At 35.5% G+C, this 25716-nt stretch overlaps 1 protein-coding gene across 3 annotated transcripts; it reads right to left on the bottom strand.

Annotated features, from left to right (window-relative positions):
- Window positions 1-3066: 3066 nt before the first annotated feature.
- Window positions 3067-24056, bottom strand: LOC131943995 (RNA polymerase II subunit A C-terminal domain phosphatase SSU72). 3 transcript variants are annotated; one of them, XM_059304424.1, is made up of 6 exons: window positions 23866-24056; window positions 15556-15792; window positions 14356-14499; window positions 7092-7231; window positions 5257-5375; window positions 3067-4614 (listed from the first exon to the last, which is right to left on the bottom strand). In XM_059304424.1, the coding sequence occupies exons 2-6, from the start codon at window positions 15630-15632 to the stop codon at window positions 4513-4515; spliced, it is 582 nt and encodes a 193-aa protein (XP_059160407.1). In that variant the 5' UTR covers window positions 15633-15792; window positions 23866-24056; the 3' UTR covers window positions 3067-4512. The 3 variants fall into 3 exon arrangements, with proteins under 3 accessions (XP_059160407.1, XP_059160408.1, XP_059160409.1); XM_059304425.1 differs by having other exon boundaries at window positions 23952-24056; XM_059304426.1 differs by having other exon boundaries at window positions 23999-24052.
- Between the last annotated feature and the right edge of the window lie 1660 nt (window positions 24057-25716).

Genomic DNA, 25716 nt, shown 5'->3' with positions numbered 1-25716 from the left:
CAGAAAGATCATTTTCCAAGCTTAAAATAATAAAAAACTATTTACGCAGCTCCACGGGCCAAGAACGTTTGCACAATCTCTCTTTGCTTGGCATAGAAGCCAAAATAGCCAAACAAATGGACATAAAAGATGTTATTAGAGATTTCGCTAATTTGAAATCCAGGAGAATGAATTTTGAATTTTAGAAAAGCTAAAACTGCTGTTGATATGTTTTCTTGTTCACGTTGTGTCTTTCATTTAAAAAAAAAATCATATCTAAACACCTTCATATGTGTTGTTACTTTTGTAGTAAGTAATAAGTAGCTGTTTCAAATGTTATACAAAGAAGAGGCAATGTTCTAGCCGATTGATATTCATTTGTTTAATATACACCCGATCAGGGGCGTAGCGGGGGGTGCGGACCGCACCGGGTGACACCATTTAGGGGGGTGACACCAAGGCAAAAAAATAGCAAAATATATAGAGAAAAACTCGAGGGGGGGGTGCAAATCGAAATTTTGAGGGGGGGGGGGGGGTGCAAATCGAAAATTTGAAAGTTTGTCCCTGGGAAGGGTCTCTATGGCTCTGGGGGGGGGGTGACACCCGACCTCGCTACGCCACTGCACCTGATATATATATATATATATATATATATATATATATATATATATATATATATATATATGTGTATACATATAGATATATATATATATATATATATATAGGGGCCTAAAAAAATTTTTTGCGGGGGGGCCATTTTTTTCTAGTTCCGCCACTGCATGGCGCCCGCGGGGTTGGGAACCCCTGGGTTAGGCAAAAGAATTAGATCTAGGCGTAGAATATGAGAGGTCACAAAAAAAAAAAGAGGTGGAAGAAATAATAACTCATCATTCAGTTGTAGTCTACAAGGACAACAGGCACTCCTCAAGCCCGTTAAGAAAGACAAATTAACTGGATATGTAAATATAAAACCACACAAGATAAAATATGAAACAAAATTTATAGATTCTGTGACAGCAATGGGACTAGACAGCTTCTGTGAGAACTGGGACTGGACAGCTTCTGTGAGAACTGGGACTAGACAGCTTCTGTGACTACTGGACTAGACAGCTTCTGTGAGAACTGGGACTAGACAGCTTCTGTGAGAACTGGGACTAGACAGCTTCTGTGAGAACTGGGACTAGACAGCTTCTGTGAGAACTGGGACTAGACAGCTTCTGTGAGAACTGGGACTAGACAGCTTCTGTGAGAACTGGGACTAGACAGCTTCTGTGAGAACTGGGACTAGACAGCTTCTGTGAGAACTGGGACTAGACAGCTTCTGTGAGAACTGGGACTAGACAGCTTCTGTGAGAACTGGGACTAGACAGCTTCTGTGAGAACTGGGACTAGACAGCTTCTGTGAGAACTGGGACTAGACAGCTTCTGTGAGAACTGGGACTGGACAGCGTGAGAACTGGGACTAGACAGCTTCTGTGAGAACTGGGACTAGACAGCTTCTGTGAGAACTGGGACTGGACAGCTTCTGTGAGAACTAGGACTAGACAGCTTCTGTGACAACTGGGACTAGACAGCTTCTGTGAGAACTGGGACTAGACAGCTTCTGTGAGAACTGGGACTAGACAGCTTCTGTGAGAACTGGGACTGGACAGCTTCTGTGAGAACTAGGACTAGACAGCTTCTGTGACAACTGGGACTAGACAGCTTCTGTGACAACTGGGACTAGACAGCTTCTGTGAGAACTGGGACTAGACAGCTTCTGTGAGAACTGGGACTAGACAGCGTGAGAACTGGGACTAGACAGCTTCTGTGAGAACTGGGACTAGACAGCTTCTGTGAGAACTGGGACTGGACAGCTTCTGTGAGAACTGGGACTAGACAGCTTCTGTGAGAACTGGGACTAGACAGCTTCTGTGAGAACTGGGACTGGACAGCTTCTGTGAGAACTGGGACTAGACAGCTTCTGTGAGAACTGGGACTGGACAGCTTCTGTGAGAACTGGGACTAGACAGCTTCTGTGAGAACTGGGACTGGACAGCTTCTGTGAGAACTGGGACTAGACAGCTTCTGTGAGAACTGGGACTAGACAGCTTATGTGAGAACTGGGACTAGACAGCTTCTGTGTGAACTGGGACTAGACAGCTTCTGTGAGAACTGGGACTAGACAGCTTATGTGAGAACTGGGACTAGACAGCGTGAGAACTGGGACTGGACAGCATGAGAACTGGGACTGGACAGCGTGAGAACTGGGACTAGACAGCTTATGTGAGAACTGGGACTAGACAGCTTCTGTGAGAACTGGGGCTAGACATGAATATAACCAGATGTTATAAAAACTTGATTGATATTGTGTACTTTTGTAAGAATTTTTTTGGAAGATTTGTCAAGCTGTTGGGTTAGGGTTAGGGTTAGATTTGTCAAGCTGTTGTTGAAAAAAAACTGTTAATAAATGATTTGCCAGAAAAAGTTTAAAGTAAAATTAGTAAAAACAGGATTTAACAGAAATGAAACCTTTCACCTATATTTCCATTCAAAGTTTGTTATCTCCAGAGAAACATCATCTTAAGATGTTGAGTCGATATAAATAAATAGAAATATAGCCATAAACTTTTGTTAAGATCTTGGGTTGATATAAATAAATAGAAATGTAGCCGTAAACTTTTGTTAAGATGTTGGGTTGATATTATAAATAAATAGAAATGTAGCCGTAAACTTTTGTTAAGATGTTGGGTTGATATAAATAGATAGAAATGTAGCTGTAAACTTTGGTTAAGATGTTGGGTTGATATAAATAAATAGAAATGTAGCCATAAACTTTTGTTAAGATGTTGGGTTGATATTAATAAATAGAAATGTAGCCGTAAACTTTTGTTGCTTTACTTTAAAATATTTTCATCTTCTCTGTATTTGCAAATTTTATGATATTGTTTATTACAATATTAAATTTCTTAATTTTTTTTAGCTTTAGTTTTTTTTTTATAACTGCCACTTGATAGGCAAAAATACATTTTTTATTTATGTGGACAATAATGTTCATTAAATGACATTTACTGAAGATAGCTTTTAAAAGGACAAAGTGACGATGAATTGAGTTTTTTTCATGTAATAATCAGTTTTACATTCCAATATTGTAATCAGAATAATAAAATAAATATAAAGATTTGTGGACATGTATACATTTTATAAAGGGTATCAATTGAAAATACATTTCAGGTACATAACTAGGTAACGCATAACATTTAGTGTCCCCAGCCTAAGGTCACTCAATTATCCCCAGCATTTAAACTAGCTTGGAACAATTGTACTGATTCAAATACAACTAGACAGACACAGCATGTAACAATTGTACTGAATCAAATACAACTAGACAGACACAGCATGTAACAATTGTACTGAATCAAATACAAATAGACAGACACAATTAGTAACAATTGTACTGAATCAAATACAACTAGACAGACACAGCATGTAACAATTGTACAGAATCAAATACAACTAGACAGACACAGTTAGTAACAATTGTACAGAATCAAATACAACTAGACAGACACAGCATGTAACAATTGTACTGAATCAAATACAACTAGACAGACACAGCATGTAACAATTGTACAGAATCAAATACAACTAAACAGACACAGTTAGTAACAATTGCACTGATTCAAATACAAATAGACAGACACAATTAGTAACAATTGTACTGAATCAAATACAACTAGACAGACACAGTTAGTAACAATTGTACAGAATCAAATACAACTAGACAGACACAGTTAGTAACAATTGTACTGAATCAAATACAACTAGACAGACACAGCATGTAACAATTGCACTGATTCAAATACATAGACTGACACAGTAACAATTGTACTGATTCAAATACAACTAGACAGACACAGTTAGTAACAATTGTACTGATTCAAATACATAGACTGACACAGTAACAATTGTACTGATTCAAATACAAATAGACAGACACAGTTAGTAACAATTGTACTGAATCAAATACAACTAGACAGACACAGTTAGTAACAATTGTACTGATTCAAATACATAGACTGACACAGTAACAATTGTACTGATTCAAATACAACTAGACAGACACAGTTAGTAACAATTGTACTGATTCAAATACATAGACTGACACAGTAACAATTGTACTGAATCAAATACAACTAGACAGACACAGTTAGTAACAATTGTACTGATTCAAATACAACTAGACAGACACAGCATGTAACAATTGTACTGATTCAAATACAACTAGACAGACACAGCATGTAACAATTGCACTGATTCAAATACAACTAGACAGACACAGCATGTAACAATTGTACAGAATCAAATACAACTAGACAGACACAGCATGTAACAATTGCACTGATTCAAATACAACTAGACAGACACAGCATGTAACAATTGCACTGATTCAAATACAACTAGACAGACACAGTAACAATTGTACAGAATCAAATACAACTAGACAGTTTAGTTAGACACAGCTAGTAACAATTGTACAGAACAAGTTATCACTTAATAAAACTGGACTGTATGCAGTACAGGTCTGTTGACTTTTTGCTCAAAATCTTGAAGTATTTCATCAATTTCATTGTCCAGGTCTTCAGATGCATTCAGCTGTTGATTCAACATTTTTTAAATTCAAACTTCCATCAGATATAGAACTAACGACAGATACAAATATATATATTTTTTGGCTTACACTTGTTGGTTTATTAAATATTTGCTTTTATTTTAAGGAAAGTATCAATAAAATTTTAAGAAGTTAATGTTTTACTACAACTTTACTACTGAGCTATGTTTCACAACAATTTGAGTAAGTACATTTTTAAAATAATTTTACTAGGGAAAGTATCACTATAATACTACTAAATAAAGTCCCAATACAATTTCATGAAGCAGTTTTATTACAATTAGACAAAGTAAACAGACAAATCCAGCATAAAAATATTCAAAGACAATGTAGGTAACATGCAGATGTGTTTAGTAACTTGAATTATGTAGCTATTGACTAAAGCTCAACTCTTTGATGTGTCAGCTTTAGTTCCAGTGTTAAATGTGCTAGTTGGCTTAATTAAGCTCCACTGTTTTAATTTGTTAGTTCATTTAAGCTCCAGTGTTTAATTTCATTATTGGCTTCAGCTCAAGTATTTGTAGCGATGGTTTAATTAAGCACAACTACTTGATGTGATTTTATACTTACTGAATGTGATTATTAGCTCTATTCTTCAAACATTGTGAAAAAAAAAATGAACCCACCATTGTAACAAGCTCACATATCATAAAAGCTCCTATTGTGGCCTCCTCATGATTATCTTGAATATCAATGTTTATAATGTGTACAGCTTGCTCATCGTTTCTATCTCGAGTTTCAAAATCTAACATTGATCAAGAGGAAATTGATTGATAAGCATCTCAAATATACAGATCTTAGCAGAATTAAAGGCACATGATGCAAATATCTACAGGAAGAACAAACGGGATTTAGAAAAGGTCAAACTTGTGCTGACCAGATCATCATAGAATCATATGCTGCATGGCAGTCTCTCCTCAATGTCACATTTGTAGATTTTGAAAAGGTATTCAAGGGTGTTGATAGAAAAACTATATGGGCTGTCATGGGACACTATAGAATCCTAACTAAAGGGAAATCAATAATCAAAGACCTGTGGGCAGAATTTCTTGTTACAACAGGAGTTACACAATGATGTCTTCTCTCATCACTACTGTTCCTGCTAGTTTTTAATTGGGTCACCAGAGAAACATATGCAGACTCAGGCAATAGGATTTAACAGACCCTGACACAACTGAAAGAATTTGCTGATGATATGGCTTACTATCCCACAGACTTCAAAACACACAGGAGAAGGTTAATGGCCTTACTATCCCACAGACTTCAAAACACACAGGAGAAGGTTAATGGCCTTACTATCCCACAGACTTCAAAACACACAGGAGAAGGTTAACGGCCTTACTATCCCACAGACTCCATAACACACAGGAGAAGGTTAACGGCCTTACTATCCCACAGACTTCAAAACACACAGGAGAAGGTTAACGGCCTTACTATCCCACAGACTCCATAACACACAGGAGAAGGTTAACGGCCTTACTATCCCACAGACTTCAAAACACACAGGAGAAGGTTAACGGCCTTACTATCCCACAGACTTCAAAACACACAGGAGAAAATAACAGCTATGAGTGAGCCTGGAAAATGAGTAGAATAAACCACCAAAAGACAAAAATAATTAAAAATTCAATCATAAACAAGGTGTAGATGTAAAATTTGTGATCAAATAGACAGCTTTATATATCCCTAAAGTTTGGTCAATGTGTCAAGAGGAACAGACAAAGACATCAAATGTAGAATAAACAAGTGTTTGATTGTCTTAGTACAGTCCTACTCTTTGGATCTGAGAGATGGAAAACATCAGGGGCAACAACTAAAAGAATCCAGCCTCAGGAGTGTATTCAGAACTGGGGAGATATGTGGACAGGAAACCATAGAAAGGCATACCATGGAGAGGAAATGCTGATGGATTGGGAGAATGCTTATGATGAACCCTGGAGCCAGACAGGCCTTGGAGTGGAACCCCCTGGGCAAGCAATGTAGTGGTTGACCCAGGAAGACATAGGGGCACTGTGTGCTGGCGGAGGCAGAAATGATAGGAAGGAATTGGGAACAGCTGAAAAGATGGCAGGAAACTGGAGTGGAAAGCTTTGACAGGGACCCTATGTTCAGCAAGGACAGAAAAGGAAAAATAATGATGAAAATAGACAGGTACTTTAAACTTTAAAAATATTTTTAAGGTAAGCATAATGTTGTCTAGAGATGGCATGGCCTAGCGGTATAGAACTAGACCGTGAACTTGAAACTCTCGAGTTCGTATCAGTAGAACATCCCTGAGTACACTCAGCTCTCATTGGTACGAAACTCACATTAGGGAAAACAAAAGCGGCTGGTCATAGTGCCTACCACACTATCCTTTCAAATGCCGAGGTCCCTGAAACAGATGAACTCTACTTCATCTGCCCAATGTGCCTTGGGCATGAATAGGAAAAGATGATGATAATGTTGTCTGATGGCTTACCTTCTAAAACCTGGTCATAAACACGTTCCTCACATGTGATGATCAGGTCAAATTGATCTTTAGACAACTGAAAACGTTCGGGGTTTGCCTTGATTCTCCTGTTTCTATCTAACATATGCAGGATTCCATTCTGTGTGTATCTAAGTCAAACTTGTTATGGAAACATCAGTTATTATGTAACTATGCACCTACCATTTCTCTACAAATAGAGAAAAAAAATGACTTGGCTGTGTCTGATGTATTAGATGTTATCAATACCCAAATCATTCTATAAATCACAACAGTTGTTTGTCGCTTACTTACATGCAGCAGGCCGGCATAATTCATTGCTTTATGTCTATTATAGAAATCTAAACGCCTGAATTGATTTGATCAATTTTTGTCACAATGGAGGACTATTACAAGAGGAAAGTCCCTGTGCACTTTCTGGCTAAATTCTATCAAGATTCCAATTGTTTTCAATTTTTTCAAATATTTGTATAGCCCACATAGACAACCTCCTTTCCATCATTTGAGTTATACATAATTTAATTAAATATGATGCCCAACTTTCAGGACTAGTGTTATCTCTATATATAGCTGTCTGTATTTACAGGTCTTATAGTTATCTATCATTCTGAAAAACTGAGCTGGAGATATTCAAATTATAACTTGATATTTTTATAATTTAAAAAGTTCCTAAAATTATAAATTTAGTTTACATATATTTATCAAATTTGAAACTATGAAACCCTATACAGTTGTATTGTTTAATATTTTTTATTCATAATTTAGGTCCAATAAATAGAACTTGTAAAAAATGTGATTAGATAAAGTACTTGAGTTGGGTTAGTGTTACAATACTTTAAAGTTGGATTGCTTGATTGCTATGGTAGTGTTTTGGTCAGCATTTGATGGGGATTGTATAGGGGTTATTAAAAAAAATAGACTTGGTTAAGTAAAACAAACTATTAGTAAAGTGCAATAAATTAATGTACACAATTACCCCATTAACAATATAAGTTATTTGAGCAAATAACTTCAGTCGGACATTACCACCCCTCCCCCAATTAATTATACACTGGTCATTTAGAGAAATTTATATGAATTAGTATATAGTAATATATATATATATATATATATATATATATATATATATATATATATATATATATATATATATATATATATATATATATACATATATATATATATATATATATATATATATATATATATATATATATATATATATCTATCTCAGGGATCTGACCAAACCATGAAAAAAAAAGGAGTTTTTTTAATGATAAGAACTTGATGTTTTTATCTATGTTTTATCTATTGTTTAACATAGCTAATATCTTAAATAAAGAAGTTTATGTTACTCTAAAATAACACTGAAAGTCTTGTCTAATTACAATTTAATGTTTACATTATAAACAACTTTTTAAATAATTAAATTTTACAGTTTAACCTAAGTGACAATTTAATTTTATTTTAACATTTAGCTAGTTTAAACTGTACTAATCTAGTCTAGTTGTGTTCTTGTTTTCAATTTTAAATTATGCCTTATATTCTTTTAAAGATTGGCATGGTAAAAATGTAAGTCTTTAACTGTGAAGAGCCTAGATTAGCTAAAATAAGAAAGGGTCTGATATTTATTTTTATATTTTTATTTTTAAAAGTGTTATGTAATTAATACTTGTAAAAATAACTGGACCAAAATTAGCCATCTTGGTAGCCAAGCACCATCGAATTTTATTCTTTTGGAATAGCTGCAGATTGTTAGGGGGTCATCCATAAATGACTTCACACTTTTTTTGAAGGGGGGCGGGTTAATCCTCATGGTCTCCACTTGCAAGGATTTCCATATAAGAAGCAGAGAGAATTGGTAGATTTAGGCGAGTTATAAGAAATGGCTATAGCTAAACTACTGTGCAAGCAAGATTAATGGTAAAGAAACCTGGCTTGGGAGATATAAGTTTCATTTGAAGAGCAACATTACTTTAGATTACTTTTACCCATGGTTTTTAATAAATATTTAGCTGAAAATATCAGCGAATAATTTGGACTAAAAAAATTTGCTTTCTGAAAAATTTATAAATCAGACCAAATTTTTAATCTTGACAGTTCTTCTTAATCTAGCACCGTCAGACCTAGCGCAATCATCGAATTGAAAACTAATGCACATATTTGATAGTCCGTTTGACTTATTAGGACTTTATTAGAAATATGTGGAAGGCATGTGTGGTTTGTTTCAATAGAAATCATTTCCCTTTTTTTTCCCCCATTTTTTATAACTTCACAAAAAATAAAAAACAGTGGAAAATTCGGGAAAAATCAACACAGAGGAGGAAAATTGCAGCTGTAACGTAAAAAGCGGATTCCAGCTAAAAATCAGACATATCACACCCATGATATATATATAGGCCCTATATATAAATAATATATATATAAATAATATATATATATAAATAAATATATATAAATATATACAAATGTATATAAATGTATATAAATATATATAAATATATATATAAACTAGCGTACCCGTCCCCGCGCGTTGCCAATCCTATTTTCTTAGACACGTAACCTTGTTTTCTAAAAGTGAGTTATTTAAATGTAAACAATGCCTGCGCTTGGATCATAAATACTGGGGCACGGGTTTACTTTACACTACCGCGTAAAAACCTTATGTGGACATAAATCACTCACCGAAATAATCACGTAGAACACATTTCGGTGACCACCCATTTGTCAGGGACGTAGAGTGGTGCTCTAAGGAGCACCCCCCATCCTCGAATACACTACCGCATAGGCGCCACGTAAGGCCCCTGGCTCCTTAAAAACTAACAGGCGCCATCGTGCCAAATAGCATCCTGTCAACAATAATACAGATTGCGTCATTCGCAAAAGTGACACAAATGAACAGGATTATTTTCTTTAGCACGTAAAAAAGTTTTTGACGTGTTTTAATCATCAGTGTGAATGATGCAATATGTTAGCGTTACTAATAGTCTATTATTAGATGCTCGATCTCAATTTCTGATTGATTGTCTAAAAATAGATGCTAATTGCATCATTCGCAAAGTGACGAAACTGGATTTTTTACGGACAAAAAGAAACACCCCAGTTAATAATCTAACCTTGGTTTGTTTTTGTGATTATTAAAATAAAACGTATTACATGGCCCTCAGCGGCCCATGTGAGCCTTTGGGGGCCAAAACTGAAATTTTTGTTTGCAGCCAACTCGCACCCTACCAGGGTGCCGGCGGACACGCCTGATTCAATTTAGTGAGTGTTTGTAACGACACATCCTATCCATTGTCTATCACGCTGTTTAGACACAACGTAGTCGCCATCGCGCTCACTGTAAAGAACAGGGCGCCAAATGGAATCCTACAGGGGGGGGGGGGGGGGGGGGAATGGGGCCTCCAATGCAAAATTAAATCCCCCCTCCCACCACCATCCACCCACTCCCACCCGAGAAACCTTATCGGGAGTATTCATCAACTTCCTACAGTTTTATGGCACTCAGACAAACTGTGTCGAACCGCAATCGTCTTTTATTTAATCGCACCCTTCCGTGGCGCCGCCCTTACGAAATTAAAATATTTTTTTAAAGAACCCTTCCCCATAGTGTTCTAATGACCTCCCCAAAGTTTGATGGCAATCGGATGAACGCCGTCAAACCACAATCGACGTTTATTTTTATATGCCGTATATAGAGAAAATAGCACCCTCCTGTGGCGCCGCCCTTGCGAAAATAAAAATGATTTTTTTTTTACAGAACCCTTCCTAATCAAGTCCCTGAAGTTTGGTGGCTATCGGATGAACATTATGAGACCGCAATCGACTTTTATTTTTATTTACCATATATTTAGAGAAAACAAATCGCGCCTTGCCAGGGCGCCACCCCTGCGAATTTAAAAATGTTTTTGGAGCAGAAGCCTCCCCAGGAATATTCTTAACATCTTCCCAAAGTTTCATGGCGATCGTGTGAACGGTGTCACCGCAATTCACTTTTACTATTTTTATATACCACATGTAGAGAAAAATCGCACCCTCCCGAGGCACCGCCCTTGCGAAATTAAAAATGATTTTTTTTTACAGGACCCGACCCCAGAGTCTCCTAATCAACTTTCCAAAGTTTGATGGAGATCGGATGAACGCTGTGTAAAAAAGCTATCGACTTTTTTTTTTATAAACCGTATATAGAGAGAAAACAAAACACGCCCTGCCGGAGCGCCACCCCTGCGAATTTGAAAATGTATTTTAAGCAGAAACCTCCCCAGGAATATTATCAACATCTTCCCAAAGTTTCATAGCGATCAGGTGAACGGTGTCACGGCAATTAACTTTTATTATTTTTTATACTGTATATAGAGAAAAATCAATATGTCAATATGGTTTTGTTTACTTTTTTACGCATAATAATTGTGAATAAAATGAATTAGTTAAACTTAACAAAGTATCAAAAGATTCATTAAACTTAATCTTTGTAATAGCATTTGATTTGAAAAAGTAAAAATTAAAACAAACTTACTCCTTTAGCCTGAAATATAATAAATGATAATGTATAAAACAAATAAAGTAACGGTAGCTATACAACATTAATGTTCGAAATACACGAAATATTTTTTTTAAATGTGAATGGGTCTTCAGGTTCGTACGTAAAGCTGTTGTTTTTATTGCATCACCATCACAAATATATCATTTAATTTTCTCTGCTGGCAGGTACATCGTTTTGATCACACCTCTCTAATACTATGTGATTATGTATTGTGTGAACTTTTGCTCAACATGTTGTAACTTCACATTTCCAAATCTCTTTGCTTGCTGCTCCACGTATGGCTTTGATAAACAGAAATTCACCAGAAACTTATGTCCTAAAACCTTTCTGCGAGGTAACGAAAGAGGCCATAGCTGAGTAATCACCACTAATACTGCCTTGCTTGCATGCACACTACGACCAACTTGGCTCAGCGATGACCGCTGTCATTTAAATAAGCATTTGTCACCTAATCACTAAGGTGTGACCGACGCATAACTATTGACTTTAGAATCTAGTTGTATTGTCCATGGAGGGCAGATGTCTATCCCTTAGGGCACATCTCTGCTATCAAAGCGGGCGGCCACCTTAATACGAAGGTGTGTCTTTATTGTTATTTCATTCCCTAGTTTCGTCCACCTAACATGGTAGGTTTGTCTCATGTTAGTAAAAGCCCACCTACGCTGTCCATTGAAAAACTTCTTAAATCTTCCCATACTATATTAGTAATCTTTATTTTAAAATGTTTAGTGCAAACATTTCTCACAATTATTATATAAGCCTATTAACAATATTAAACATAGTAAACAAAACCATATGACAATAAAAAATATGTTCAGATCAACTAAAATCATCCAATAGGCCTACACTATTAAAATTTTGCTGTGAGATATTTTGTCTGAGATCAATTGCCCATGGTATCATTTGTCCTGATATATTTTGTCCTGGTATCTTTTGTCCATGAGATGATTTGTCAGTGAGATATTTTGTCTGAGATCATTTGTCCTGTCACCATATACATATATATATATATATATATATATATATATATATATATATATATATATATATATATATATATATATATATATACATACATATATATATATATATATATATATACATATACATATATATATATATATACAGTCTACTACTACATATATATATGTGCCGTATGTATGTGTATGTATATATATAAGGGTTAACCCCTTTATGCAACTGTCGCGACAACGCGACAACGATTTTGCGCTTAGCATATGAACATAGGCACATTTATCTTACTGCTGCTGGTTGTTGTGTATTGGGTACATCCAGACGGTTGTATCATTACCAATGGTCATGTTGTTAAGTCAAAATTTATGACATAACACTCTCTTGACTCACGCGCATCGTAAATTTTTTGACTTCGTGAATTAAGACTACTTATATTGATTATTATTACTAAATAGGTGGTTTGTTTTTACTACAAAAAATACTAATAGTTTTATTATTCACTATTTTATGTATATAAACTGTATAAATCACATGGTAATCCATAGCAGTATCATTTGAGTAAACCAGCAGTAGCACGTAGTACCAAAAGCAGAAACATTGGGTACTATCAACAGTAGCAGTGAGTACCCACAGCAGTGACACAAAGTACCCACAGCAGCTGCATTGAGCATGGGCGAATATACAATAGCTGAACACTGTCATTTAGGACAGTATTTGTTCACGGGCTTTTGTGTGTATAGCAAATATAGGTCAAATGAGAAATATGCATCTTTACTAGTTGACATTGAATAAGAGTTCACAAAAATTATGCAACCGGGGACAACTAAGACTCTACACATTTAAGAAAGTCGTTTCATATGTAGTGTGTTACTGTAGTGTAGTAGAACCACGACAGCAAGTCTTCAAAATACCCATTCATAAGAGTTAGTGAGCAGGTGCAGCAGAGTTATGTAACTCTATGTCTGAGCTAATAAACTATAGTTTCCATGAATTTTACAAATGAATCTAGATCTACATCTCCTTGCATGTCCTTATGTTTAGTTTGTGATATTTGGTTGTTTGTGCATGGATATTTAGAGAAATATGTGTCTGTAAAAATAGTAAAATGACCCTGACTAAAAATAAAATTATTTACTGTTTGGTCCTTAAGTGCTTGATGTTGCAAATTCGTGACATACCGTAAATAGCATAAAAATTGGGGAACAGGACATTCCCCCCCCCCCCTTCCGCCCTCATTACCCCCGGAGTAGATACCCCGGTCAATTACCCCCCCCCCCCCCCAGCCAGTAGGACATTACCCCAGGTCATAGCCTAAGGTTCAGCTAGGGTTAGAGCTAGGTTTTGAGTTTGGGCTAGGTCTAGGGTTAGCGCTAGGGTTAGGGCTAGGTTTAGTGTTAGGATAGGGTTAGGCTTAAATCAATGTCTAGAGTTGGGTTTGGTTTTGAGTTTATTTTAAGGTAAGGGGAATTCTTAGGTTTTTTTGTGTTTGTCTTAGGGTTAGGATTGGGGGGGGGGGGGGGGGGGGGGGGAAGGAAATACGGAGGAGGGGGGGGGGGGAATGTCCTGTAGTCCAAAAATAAGTCCCAATTTAAAAACCACTATATAACTCAAATTCATTGTCAATATGATGAGAGAAAATCAGCACAAATAATTTTTTAAACGCTTGGAACATAATTCAGGCATTAAGGGGTTAAGGCAGATAAATAAAAATCAGTTGTTCAATTGAATCAAGGATACAATTCATAGTCTTTCTGCATGAGATCCCTGTACATGGCATCATAGGTAATGCTGAAGTCATAAATGTTAGGCTTGTCAGGAGCTGGGCCAGGAAGTTTCACCATATTGCCAGTTCCAAAAGACTTGACAGTAAAGCCTTTTTTACTAATTCAGGATGAAAAACATATTATGCACCGTTATGAAATTTACAATGCATCTAGAATCAAGTGAATGATACATTTTAAAATGTATTCCTTTCCTTACAAACAGATATTCTAAAATAATTCAATACCAAAGCTCAGTGTTTAATAAGGCCTAATGTATAGACAGCCTAGATTAACACATTAAAAATAAAACTGCTAATGTGAATATCTGCTTGCGTAAATAAAATAAAAATTTAATGTACTTTTAACCCTCACTTTTAATTAAAATATGTGTGTGAGTCACTCTTTCATTTAATCAATCAATAGAACTGAAAAAAAACTAGCAACAAACCAACCTTTGTAAAGACAATATCAAATTGAAAGTATCTTCCAAAAAAATTTTTTTTATCACAAAGTTAAGATTTGGGAATTGAAAAATATTTTTGAAATTTTATTTCATTAATTTGTGTGAATAATTGTCAATCAAATATACCAATAAAACCAGTATTGTAATACAAAAGGGCTACTTTAATATAAGAAATAGGATATGTGGTCAGTTATCCCCTCAAATTATTTTTTAATAAATTAAACAGTTTATCAGCTGAGTGAAGCATATAGCAATACCCTAACAGCTGATTTAATTATTGTAGGTGGAAAATGCAAATCTCGGACTGACTTGTTTTCTTTAGCTTTTATAAACATCAATTGGGGTTAAGTGTTCAGAGGGTTTATATCATGGGGGAGGGGGTGCTTGTTCTGAGATTAATGTCAGAGAATTAATATTCTGGAGCTGAAAATAGAGGTGTTTCTAGTTATCTTTCAACCCTCTAAAATTACATTTGATAGTTTTTTAAGTGTTTATAACTATAGAGGCTAAACTGCCAAATTTTATGTTTGTGTTGATCCTGGAAGTGGTTGATCTAATTCCAATAGTTAAAAGAATGTAAAATAATGTATTGCTTATATAAGCAAAAAACAGTCCACTTAAATTGTTGCAATTGAGATAGATATCATTTTCTGGGACTTGAAAATTTGTCTGAAAATATCTGATGTAATTCAGGTGTTGAAATATGCTTACCTCAAAAAGCTATGTGCCTCCATGCTTCGGTTTTGGTTACTTGAACAAACAACAGCTATCTTCAGATCATTGGCCATATTAAATATTGTAAATCTTGGGGCTTCTCAAATTTAGTTTCCTTGGTACTTTTATTTCGGTAAATTTTGCTTAATTCACTTATTCACTTAAGGATTGTCATATTTTTACTTGATATCAAATTAATTCTTCACCTGCATCAAGGCTAATCTTGAGTCAAATCTGCAAATAGTTTCATAGTAATAGTACAAGAGGCATTACCATTTGTTTTAAACATTGGACTCCTCACTTAACACCCACTTTAAAACACGACATACTATATGCATATAGGTATATTTATCCTACTGCTGCCAGTCATTGTATGTTGGGTACCTCCACACGGTCCTATTGGTACAAATGGTGTTGTTGTTAAGTCAAAATTTATGACATGACACTCTATTGACTCACATACATCGCTGTTTATGACTTCATGAATTCAGCCTACTTACATTGATTATTACTAAATAAGTAGCCCACTTTTACTACAAAAAATACTAACAGCTTTATTATTCACTCTTCTATGTGTGTACACAGTATAAAACACATATGAGAATAATTTAGGAAATTATCCTCTGATTACACTTTGTCGTGTTTTCGCAACATCCAGCAACAAGACATAAAATTGTACTTGGGTGCCAAGCTAGTAAAGCTGAATGGGATGCCTTGCCAAGCTGTAATTTCTTCAAGCATGTTTATAAATGCGGGAAGGATGTACAATATAGTCTTTCGCCTATATATATAAATGATCAAATAAACCATGATTTACAGTAACTCTAGTTTACGATACTCAACTCAAACATTAACAGATAATTTCTGACGCTAAACTAAGGTTTTACCCTATGCTTCTTGTTACTTAACTAGGCATATTGGGAAAATAGTTCTAATTATCATAGGATGATAAAATAGACACAGATTAATCCTATAATATACCCCATTGATAAAAATACCAAATTTATCATTCTAGGCTTAGTAGTTTTTTTTATATGAATTTTTAAAGTTATGATGTAAAAGTTTAAGTTCTTGTAAAAGTTTATTAAGCTAAGTGTTTAGTTGTATCACATCAGAAGGAGCAAGAGCTTCCCTATCAATAATAGGTAATGGGGTGTTAAACCAACGCTATTGCGTCGTCAAGGCTGAAGCGCTAGCTTAGTGATTTGACATGTATAATAACTCGTAAACAAACTTTGTGAATATTTGTTTTAAAAACTGGAGCCTTAAAGCTAATGGCAAGACACTCAGAATGTGTTTAATATGTAAACTTATTTAAAATGTGACAGCATCCTACATGACATGTTCGCGACATAAACACATTAGGATCGTTCAATCAACTTTGGTTTTAAGATTATCATAATGGCGGTAATTTTCTCATTGAAACATATAATACTACTAGCCATCGGTACCCGTTTCACGTGAATTATAGGCCTATATATTTTAATTTTAAAATGTTGTACTTGTTTGAGAAAATTTTTTATGAAATAGTTATTGGTCAAAACGCAATGTGCTTTACTACACGCTGAACGATATTAGTGACAAAGCAAAGAAGTAACTAATTAGCTAAAAATCCGACACATTTAACATAACACAGGCACACACTGATTAAGTGACTTAAATGATTCCGTTAAAAAACTGGCTATTCAATGGTCATTATGTTGTTTTTAAGTAATTTGTATTAGTTTGACCGATAAAATTGTATATATTTCATAGCGTACGTCTTGATGAGTAGATCTATAGATCTAGATCTAAATCAAATTTGAATGAAGTAGTTCCTTCTTTATAGTCTAAAATCGGAAGATTCACATATAAAAATAAATTAAAAAATAAGTTTGACTTGGTGTGTCTCAATCTCTCACCGCCTGCGTAGTATTAAGTACACTATCATCTCAGCTATTTAGGCACTTTATAAGTTATGGAGAATGAAAGACAGATTAAAAATGTTAAACTTAGGCGAATATGCCTATTCTTTCAAATTAATTTTTTTATCCCAAATTAGCAAGTTCCATGGTTAAATAAACAAAGATTTCTATAAAATATGTTTACACCGGTGTCCGATAATGGAATCTTCTTTAAAAAAGGGGTGTTAGGTTACTGGTAGTTAACTAAATACACACTTGGCTGGCTAATGTCAATGCTAACCCTGTCCCTAACTCTAACCCCAACCCTGGTCCTACCATACGCCTAATACTAATTTCTAACCATAAAATTAGTCGAGATTACAACTAACAACCCAACACCCCTTTTTTTTAAAAAGATTCCATTACCGGACACCGGTATCTATAATCATCCGACTTTAAATCTAGATCTTAGCAACTTAGCGTCTACGTCTAGTTTTTGCGTAGATTTAGATCTAGTCTAGATCTAGAATCTCTAGAACTAGAATCCAAATAGATAAAATAAATTTTATAAGTTTAGGCCGGAAAAATTGTGTTGTATACATTTCATAGCTTACGTAGATCTAAATCAAATTTGAATGAAATAGTTCATTTATTTTTATTCTAAACTCGGCAGATGACGTCATTAGTTAATGTATAAACATTAGTGACGTCATTGTTTCATGGGTTCTTTTTCACAACTATAAACGCTTTTCCTGTTGCATAATTAAAACTGTTTTTCTACATTCGAATATGCCTTTATTTTTTATTTTTCTTCTTTAACTAAAATGTTGGTTATACATTTAAAACATCTACCATATTTTTTTCAACAAAAGTCCGTATCAAGTCCTCCATATATCGCTGCAGATTCTGATGTGATATTCGGCGAAAATATTTTGCGGACAGAGAGAGAGAGAGAGAAAAGTGCGCACATGTGCTTTTATATATTAGGATAATACAACAGCACTAGAATATCTGTATTGAATATGTTTAAAAACTCGTTTCCAACAGTGAGGTTCGTCATTCTTCGGAAAATGGCTAGTTTTTATAAAGACTGCATCAAAAAGTCTGGATGTGGTCGTACTGAATCAAAACAGCAGAAGTCCAAATGCCTACACTTAACTTATTACTTAGTGTCACTAATAGTGATTTAGACTAGATCTAGATTCTAGAATTAGAATCTCTACTTTCTAGATTACTATATTACTATATACTAATACTAGGCCTAGAGATTAGATTTTTAGAACTTAGATTCTAATTTGTGATTCTAGAATAATCTCTAGTGATCTATTCTTAATCCAGATTCTAGAATTAAAGAATTTAAAGACCTAGATCTAGTGGTAGTAGATCTCATTCTAGATCTAGTGACAATCTAGTCTGATCTAGATCTAGCTTTAGACAGATTAGATTTTAGATTCTAGATCTAGATTCAAAATTAAAAATTAAATTAATCTCGATCTGACATTTTAATTGGTAATTTATTGTTTTGGGTACGTAAAATCGTCCGCGGCTAATAATGTAGGAAAACGTTACCTCGTTGTCAAGGCTTTAATAGAAATGTATTGTGATATGTTGGTGTCAAAAATTATAGATAAATGAATAATAAACCTAAATCAATGGCTAAATATAACAATATAGGCCAGAAATTAACTTTAAACAGAAGTGTCTGCGAGCGAGATTTACTATATAAACAGCAGCCATTTGTAAAAGAGAGTGGCTTCCCCCTGAATCTCGGTCTATCTATATATATAATTCTCTTCTGGGAGACGCTAGAAAACAAGCTGTAAACGTGCTCCCTACCATCCCCACCCCTACATGGTCTTAGTGAGCTGTGGTTCATGCTATGTTTACCTTCGTGGAGTCGGGTTTAGTGACGGTTATTAGGGGCAGATAATTTAGTTTGAAACGATTTTAAACGTTGGGGGGGGGGGGGGGGGAGTTATGGTCCTTAACGAGCTACTTATAGTGTTTTAAAGAAATATTTTCAGTGTCAGCGTTGGTACTGTCGAATTCACAAATTATGAATTACTGAAAAGTAGAAAAAACAACAACTAAATAGCGGCTGCTATAGTAAATGAGCATGGTTGCATCTGTTGGAAACATCGCTAGTCTTCATTTATTACTGAAAAGTTTTAGGCTAATTCAATTGTTTAAAAACAGGTACATAAATGAAACAAGGAAACATTTTTGTATTTTTTTAGGATAAATCCTCATCAACATGCGAAATAATTATTAAAATTTAGGTCTAATTGTAATTAGTCACCTGTTTTCACATTACAAGTCGCGGGCAATTTTACGTACCTAAAACGATAGATTACTTAATAGATCTAGATCTAGATCTAGGCCCTAATTAATAGTAATACCTTTTAAATTAAAAGGCTTTTAATTTATTTTATGTAGGCCTAATTAATAAATATGTAATGTAGGCCTAGTAGTTAGTAGGGTAAAATCTTAGTTTAGCGTCGTAAATTCCAACGTAGCTAGTAATGTGCGATGAAGGTAACTAATGAATATTTCTTTCATTTGGCCATATTTATGTCATATTTTACATAACATAACAGATAATTGAATAACAAATCACAATCCAAGACCAAACCAGTCATAAATATCCTGGAATAAACTTTAAACTACCCCGTTCGAGACAACAATGAGGAAATACAAGCAGCGGCCATGTTTTAAAAACAATAAATTGTCTATTCGCATGTCTTTTGTGTTGATTTTGTGGTTTAATATGATTGTTTTGTATTGTTTTAATATATGCCGGGGGTCGTCCATAAATGACGTCACACTCGTAGGGGGGAGGGGGGTCCGTAATTTTGTGACGTTGTGTGATGAGGGGGAGGGGTTCAGATGGTGCGACGTCACACTTTTGCATTTTAAAAAAGTAATGTTAGAAAACGAATTTTAGACGTTATTTTGCGTTTTAAAAAACTGTTTTAATACATTATAATAACAATTAATCAATTGTTATTATAATGTATTAAAACAGTTTTGACAGAGTTCAGACAAGATTTTGGAAAAACATAGCTGTTTAAAAACAATTCAACTGCAATTTTGAGGGGGGGGGGGGGGTTGTAGGCTAAGGTGTGACGTCATTTTAGGGGGGGGGGGTCTGGCTTTTTGTGACGACGTGTGACGGAGGGGAGGGGGGGGGTAAAGATCGTCAAAAAAAGCGTGACATCATTTATGGATGACCCCCTGTATAGTAATTTTTCTTTTTTTAAAAAATATAGTTGACATGAATGACTAATAAACCTTATCAGACTTAATAGTGTGCATCCAAGACCACAACAATTGTTGGGAGGTCGAACTTTTGAACACTTTTTTTGAAAATCAATATTAGATCGCTCATAAATGACGTCGCTCTTAAGATAGTAATGACAGCGTGCATTATTACAGAACAAACATATGAACATATTGTTTCATATAGAAATTGTGATTTGTGGTGGGGAGAGGTTGAGTAGAACTCAGCGATATGATTTTGGAGACAGGTCAGGTTTTTTTTTAGTGAAAACAGGGGATGGTTGTGGGAGAAAGACCAGCTGTAGAAGTATGACGCGTCATTCATTGGTGATCCATTTTCTCAGAGGGGACGATAGAACTATTAAGAAGGGTCAAGAAATGTAAAAAGCATGCTGGGTCGCATTTCTTGAACCCCACCTTTTCATTCCCCCACTTAGCACATCGTCATCCGAGTTAACGCTCGCGCGTGATGTCATATACCGGTACCACCGACCGTTAGGCTAATTTTATAGAAAAATACAAACAAGCACTGCCGTTTTGACGCTTATGCGACGTTTAATTTGATTACATAAGTTGGTGTTCATTAAACAGCCCCTAACACATCTATCACTCGTCCATTTAAACGTACGTGGTTATTTCTGCTGTCTTGAGACTTTCGGCCCTTTAAAAATGTATTAAGCTCTCACCGTATAGAACTAGACTACCCATATTAAGCTCCAAAAGAAGCTTGGTGAAAACAGGATGGCCGTCCGATTTTGAAGCTGCTCTGCACTTTATAAAAAGCACAATAAACGATGACACTTATATTAAAGTAAATTATAGTTCTGAATCTTGATACATTAAAAGTGATATTTGGAAATTAAGAGCCAGACAGTCAACATGATATTTCAATTTAAGTCCAAGAAAATAAATTTCCTCAAACGACGGAACATTACTAAATTTTCGCGCTGTTTAGCGAAATTGAATTTAAGTATCATCTTACAAAGCGCGATAGCCTACTGGTGCTCTAACGCGGCCCATGCTAATGGCCGTATTCCTAACGCCCCGCATTAGACGCGGCTTATTCGTCGGCAGGCATTTGGTAGCAAGCCTTTTTGACGGGGATAATGTGTTGAGGCCGTTTTGCAAAATGTCTTAAACTAGCAGGCTTGCAACATTTTTGATGAGCAAGGTATACGTATATTAATGCTTATTTATCGTTATTTTGATTGAACAAAGCATTATAGAGGTTCTCCATCAACCATCTAGGTATTTTCCCCGTTCACCTCCTTTCATGAGACCGACACGTCATAAATTGCGGAGCCGCTTGAGTTGACGTCACAAATCTTTACTCACTCCCGTAGCAAATCATATGTGACATCATTTATGGACAACCCCATATCACTCACTTGGGTACTTGATATTGACAATTTGACAACAAAGGATAACCAAAATGTGTCTGGCAGGTGGAGACTTGCGATGGACCACAATGACAACACGCACTTAAGGGGTGGACTGGTTCATTGTTTTAGATGATGTTTTACTAGGGAAGCTGGTGGATAATACATTTTGTCTCTCCGTATATATATAAATGATGACAAACATTTAATGTTGTCAAAATTATGGTTAGAGATCTTAGATAAGGCAGAGTGAAGCGTAATTTTTTTACATTATGACTTGTTGTCAGTAGCGTAGCGAGGGGGGGGGGGGCGGGGGGAGGGACATATGTCCCCGGGCGCCGACCTTAAGGGGCGCCAAAATGGGTTGGAAAAATAAATTGAAAGACTTAGGGGGGTGCAAATTGAAAGTTTGAGAGGGGTGCAAATCGAAATCTTGAGGGGGGGTGCAAATCGAAAAGTTTGTCCCCAGGCGCCGGGAAGGGTCGCTACGCCTCTGCTTGTTGTGACATTGACAACAAAAATATGACGGAGGTTGGGGTTTAATTAAGGTAAAGAGAAGTAAAAAAAATGTCATAAGTTTCGATATAATCACTAATTGATGAAAAGAAAAACCTGAAATGAAAATAGTCATTCAAACAATAAGAAAAAACTCAAACTATATAGTAATAGTAAGATCAAATAAACATTAGTTAAAAAAAAACGTGATTTAATACATGGATACAAGTTGCATCTCACAATGCTTCTAGAATTAATAAAGTTGTTTGTTAGGAAATTCAGTTTTTAAAGGGCAGAATTAAAAAAAAAAATGCTTTGTAATACGGACTATACAACAAGACAATCATATTTAAATACATTTTCATACGAATAGAAATGAAAGGGAAGCTACTCTAAATAACATTTTCTCAAGATGGCTGCTGTTTTTAATAGCAGATTTACTATCTCGAACAGGGTTGATAAAAATTAATTTCAGGATATTTAAATTGATTTAATCATAAATGGTGATCTATTATTCAATTATCTATAATATTTTATCAAAATATACGAAAATATACTTATATTTAATGACATATTCATTAGTTCACTCTCTCCCACATTACTAGTTTTGGCCGAATTTACGACGCTAAACTAAGATTTTACCGTTAGTAGGGCCTACAAAAGTTTAAGTTAGTAGTAACTTAGTAGGGTAATCTATCGTTTTAGGTACGTAAAATCGCCAGCGACTAGTAATGTGAAAAACAGGTGACTCCTTACATTTTAATAATTATTTCACATTTTGAGGAGGATTTATGTTTTGAAAAATACAAAAATGTTTCCTTGATTCATTTATGTACCTGTTTTTAAACAATTGAATTAAAACTTTTCAGTAATAAATGAAGACAAGCGATGTTTCCAACAGATGCAACCATGCTCATTTACTATAGCAGCCATCTTGTTAAAGTTTTATTTTTATAGACTTATAGCGCTAGATTCAGGCGGAAGTCACTCTATTTTACAAATGGCTGCTGTTTATATAGCAAATCTTGCTTGCAGACACTGCTGTTTAAAGTTAATTTCTGGCCTAAATTGATATATTTAGCCATTGATTTAGGTTTATTATTCATTTATCTATAATATTTGACACAAACATATTACAAAATACTTCTATTACAGCCTTGACAATGAGGTAACGTTTTCGTACATTAATAGCCGCGGGCGGTTTTACGTACCCAAAACGATAGATTACCCTTAGTTAGTAGGCTAAGCCTTAGTAGGCCTATTAAGATTACCATTGAAGATTTCGAACTTCACAGGTCGCCCTAGCTAGCTCAGTATATTGAGTATAACTGTAAAGTAATAGTATGCTATAGGTTACAGAAATGACAATAGATCTAGATTCTAGATCTAGAGCCTAGATCTAACTTTAAACGAAGAAAATTGTGAAGCAAAATTTGATAACAGCTGCCATTTTTCTTGAATTATTATTAAGAGTAGTTTCCCTTCAATTTTTTTCCTGACCCAATTTTTAAAAAGCTGAGTAGTCTACCCTAAACTTTCTCGTATTTCCTTCAGAGTTAGGGTTAGGGAAGAAAATCTACCCCCCCCCCCCCCCCGCACCTCGAACGAGATGGAATTTATATAGTAAACATACACTTTTACTAGTGTCCGCCCCCCCCCCACCCCCGAAAAATGTTGACCTCCCCCCCGAAAATACCAAGGGGGTTCAAATGGTGCGACGTCACACTTTTGCATTATAAAAAAGCAATGTTAGAAAACGAATTTTAGACGTTATTTCGCGTTTTAGAAAACTGTTTTAATAAATTGTAATAGGAATTGATTAAATTACTCTATTTTGACAGAGTTCAGACAAGATTTTAGAAAAATATCGATGTTTAAAAAAAATTCAACAGCAATTTTGAGGGGGGTTGTGGGCTGATGTTTGACGTCATTTTAGGGGGGGGGGTCTGGCTTTTTGTGACGGAGGGGAGGGGGGTGAAAATCGTCAAAAAAAGCGTGACGTCATTTATTGAATACCCCTAGGCATACTGCCTAGCTTCGCTTAAGTTTTCAAAAAACATTTGAGAATTTGAGATTTTGAAACTGAGATGGCAGGACAAAGTGCCGAACATAGATTTCATAGAATTATGTAGAGAACCAAGGCAGGAGCCTATGACTGTGCAAATAAGAAGGAGGTAGTGGCGCTGGGTGGGGCACACGCTACGAATAGCTCACCCAAATTTGGCACGCCAAGCGCTTGAGTGGAACCCCAAGGGAAAGCAGAAGAGAAGGCGCCAAAGACAGACCTGGAGGCGGAGTCTTCTCGAAGAACTGAAGCTAACAGAGATGTCTTGGGAGACGGCAAAATTAATAGCCGGGGATCGGAAGAAATGGAAGGAAATGGTAGAGGCCCCATGTTCCATAAGGAGCAATGAGGACTAAGTCAAGTAAGGGGGTTGTCTATAAATGACATCACACTCGTAGGGGGAGAGGGGTCCGTAATTTTGTGACGGTGTGTGATGAGGGGAGAGGGGTTAAGACGGTGTGACGTCACTTTATGGTTTATAAAAAAGCAATGTTAGAAAACAAGTTTTAACCATTATTTCGCGTTTCAGAAAAAGGTTTTAATATATTGTAATAGAGATTGATCAAAATACTCTATGTTGACTGAGTTCGGACAAGATTTTGGAAAAATATCGATGTTTTAAGAAAAATTCAACAGCAATTTTGTGGGGGGTTGTGGGCTGATGTGTGACGTCATTTTAGGGGGGGTGGTCTGACTTTTTGTGACAACATGTGACGGAGGGGAGGGGGAGGAAAAATCGTCAAAAAAGCGAGACGTCATTTATGGATGACCCCTAAGTCAAAGTAAAGCATTGATGAAAGCCTCTTAAGATATTGCGTCTATATATATATATATATATATATATATATATATATATATATATATATATATATATATATATATATATATATATATTCGATTTGCACCCCCCCCCCTCAAGTTTTCGATTTGCACCCCCCCCCCCCTCAAACTTTCGATTTGCACCCCCCCCCCCCCCGCTCAAGTTTTTCTCTTTGTATTTTGCTAGTTTTTGCCTTGCTGTCTGGGTGTCACCCCCCTAAATAGTATCACCCGGTGC

The sequence above is a fragment of the Physella acuta genome, unplaced genomic scaffold (assembly GCF_028476545.2).
Source record: "Physella acuta isolate Inbredline_101_S28 unplaced genomic scaffold, ASM2847654v3 ptg000476l, whole genome shotgun sequence".
NCBI lineage: Eukaryota > Metazoa > Mollusca > Gastropoda > Physidae > Physella > Physella acuta.
This window is presented reverse-complemented; position numbering and strand designations above follow the sequence as displayed.

Coding starts and splice junctions, on each gene's coding strand:
- LOC131943995 (XM_059304424.1), bottom strand. CDS start 15,632: ATGGCCAATGATCTGAAGATAGCTGTTGTTTGTTCAAGTAACCAAAAC. Junction 14,500..15,555: donor GAGGCACATAGCTTTTTGAG/GTAAGCATATTT, acceptor ATCCTGAATTAG/TAAAAAAGGCTTTACTGTCA. Junction 7,232..14,355: donor ATGCAGAAAGACTATGAATT/GTATCCTTGATT, acceptor AGTTTGACTTAG/ATACACACAGAATGGAATCC.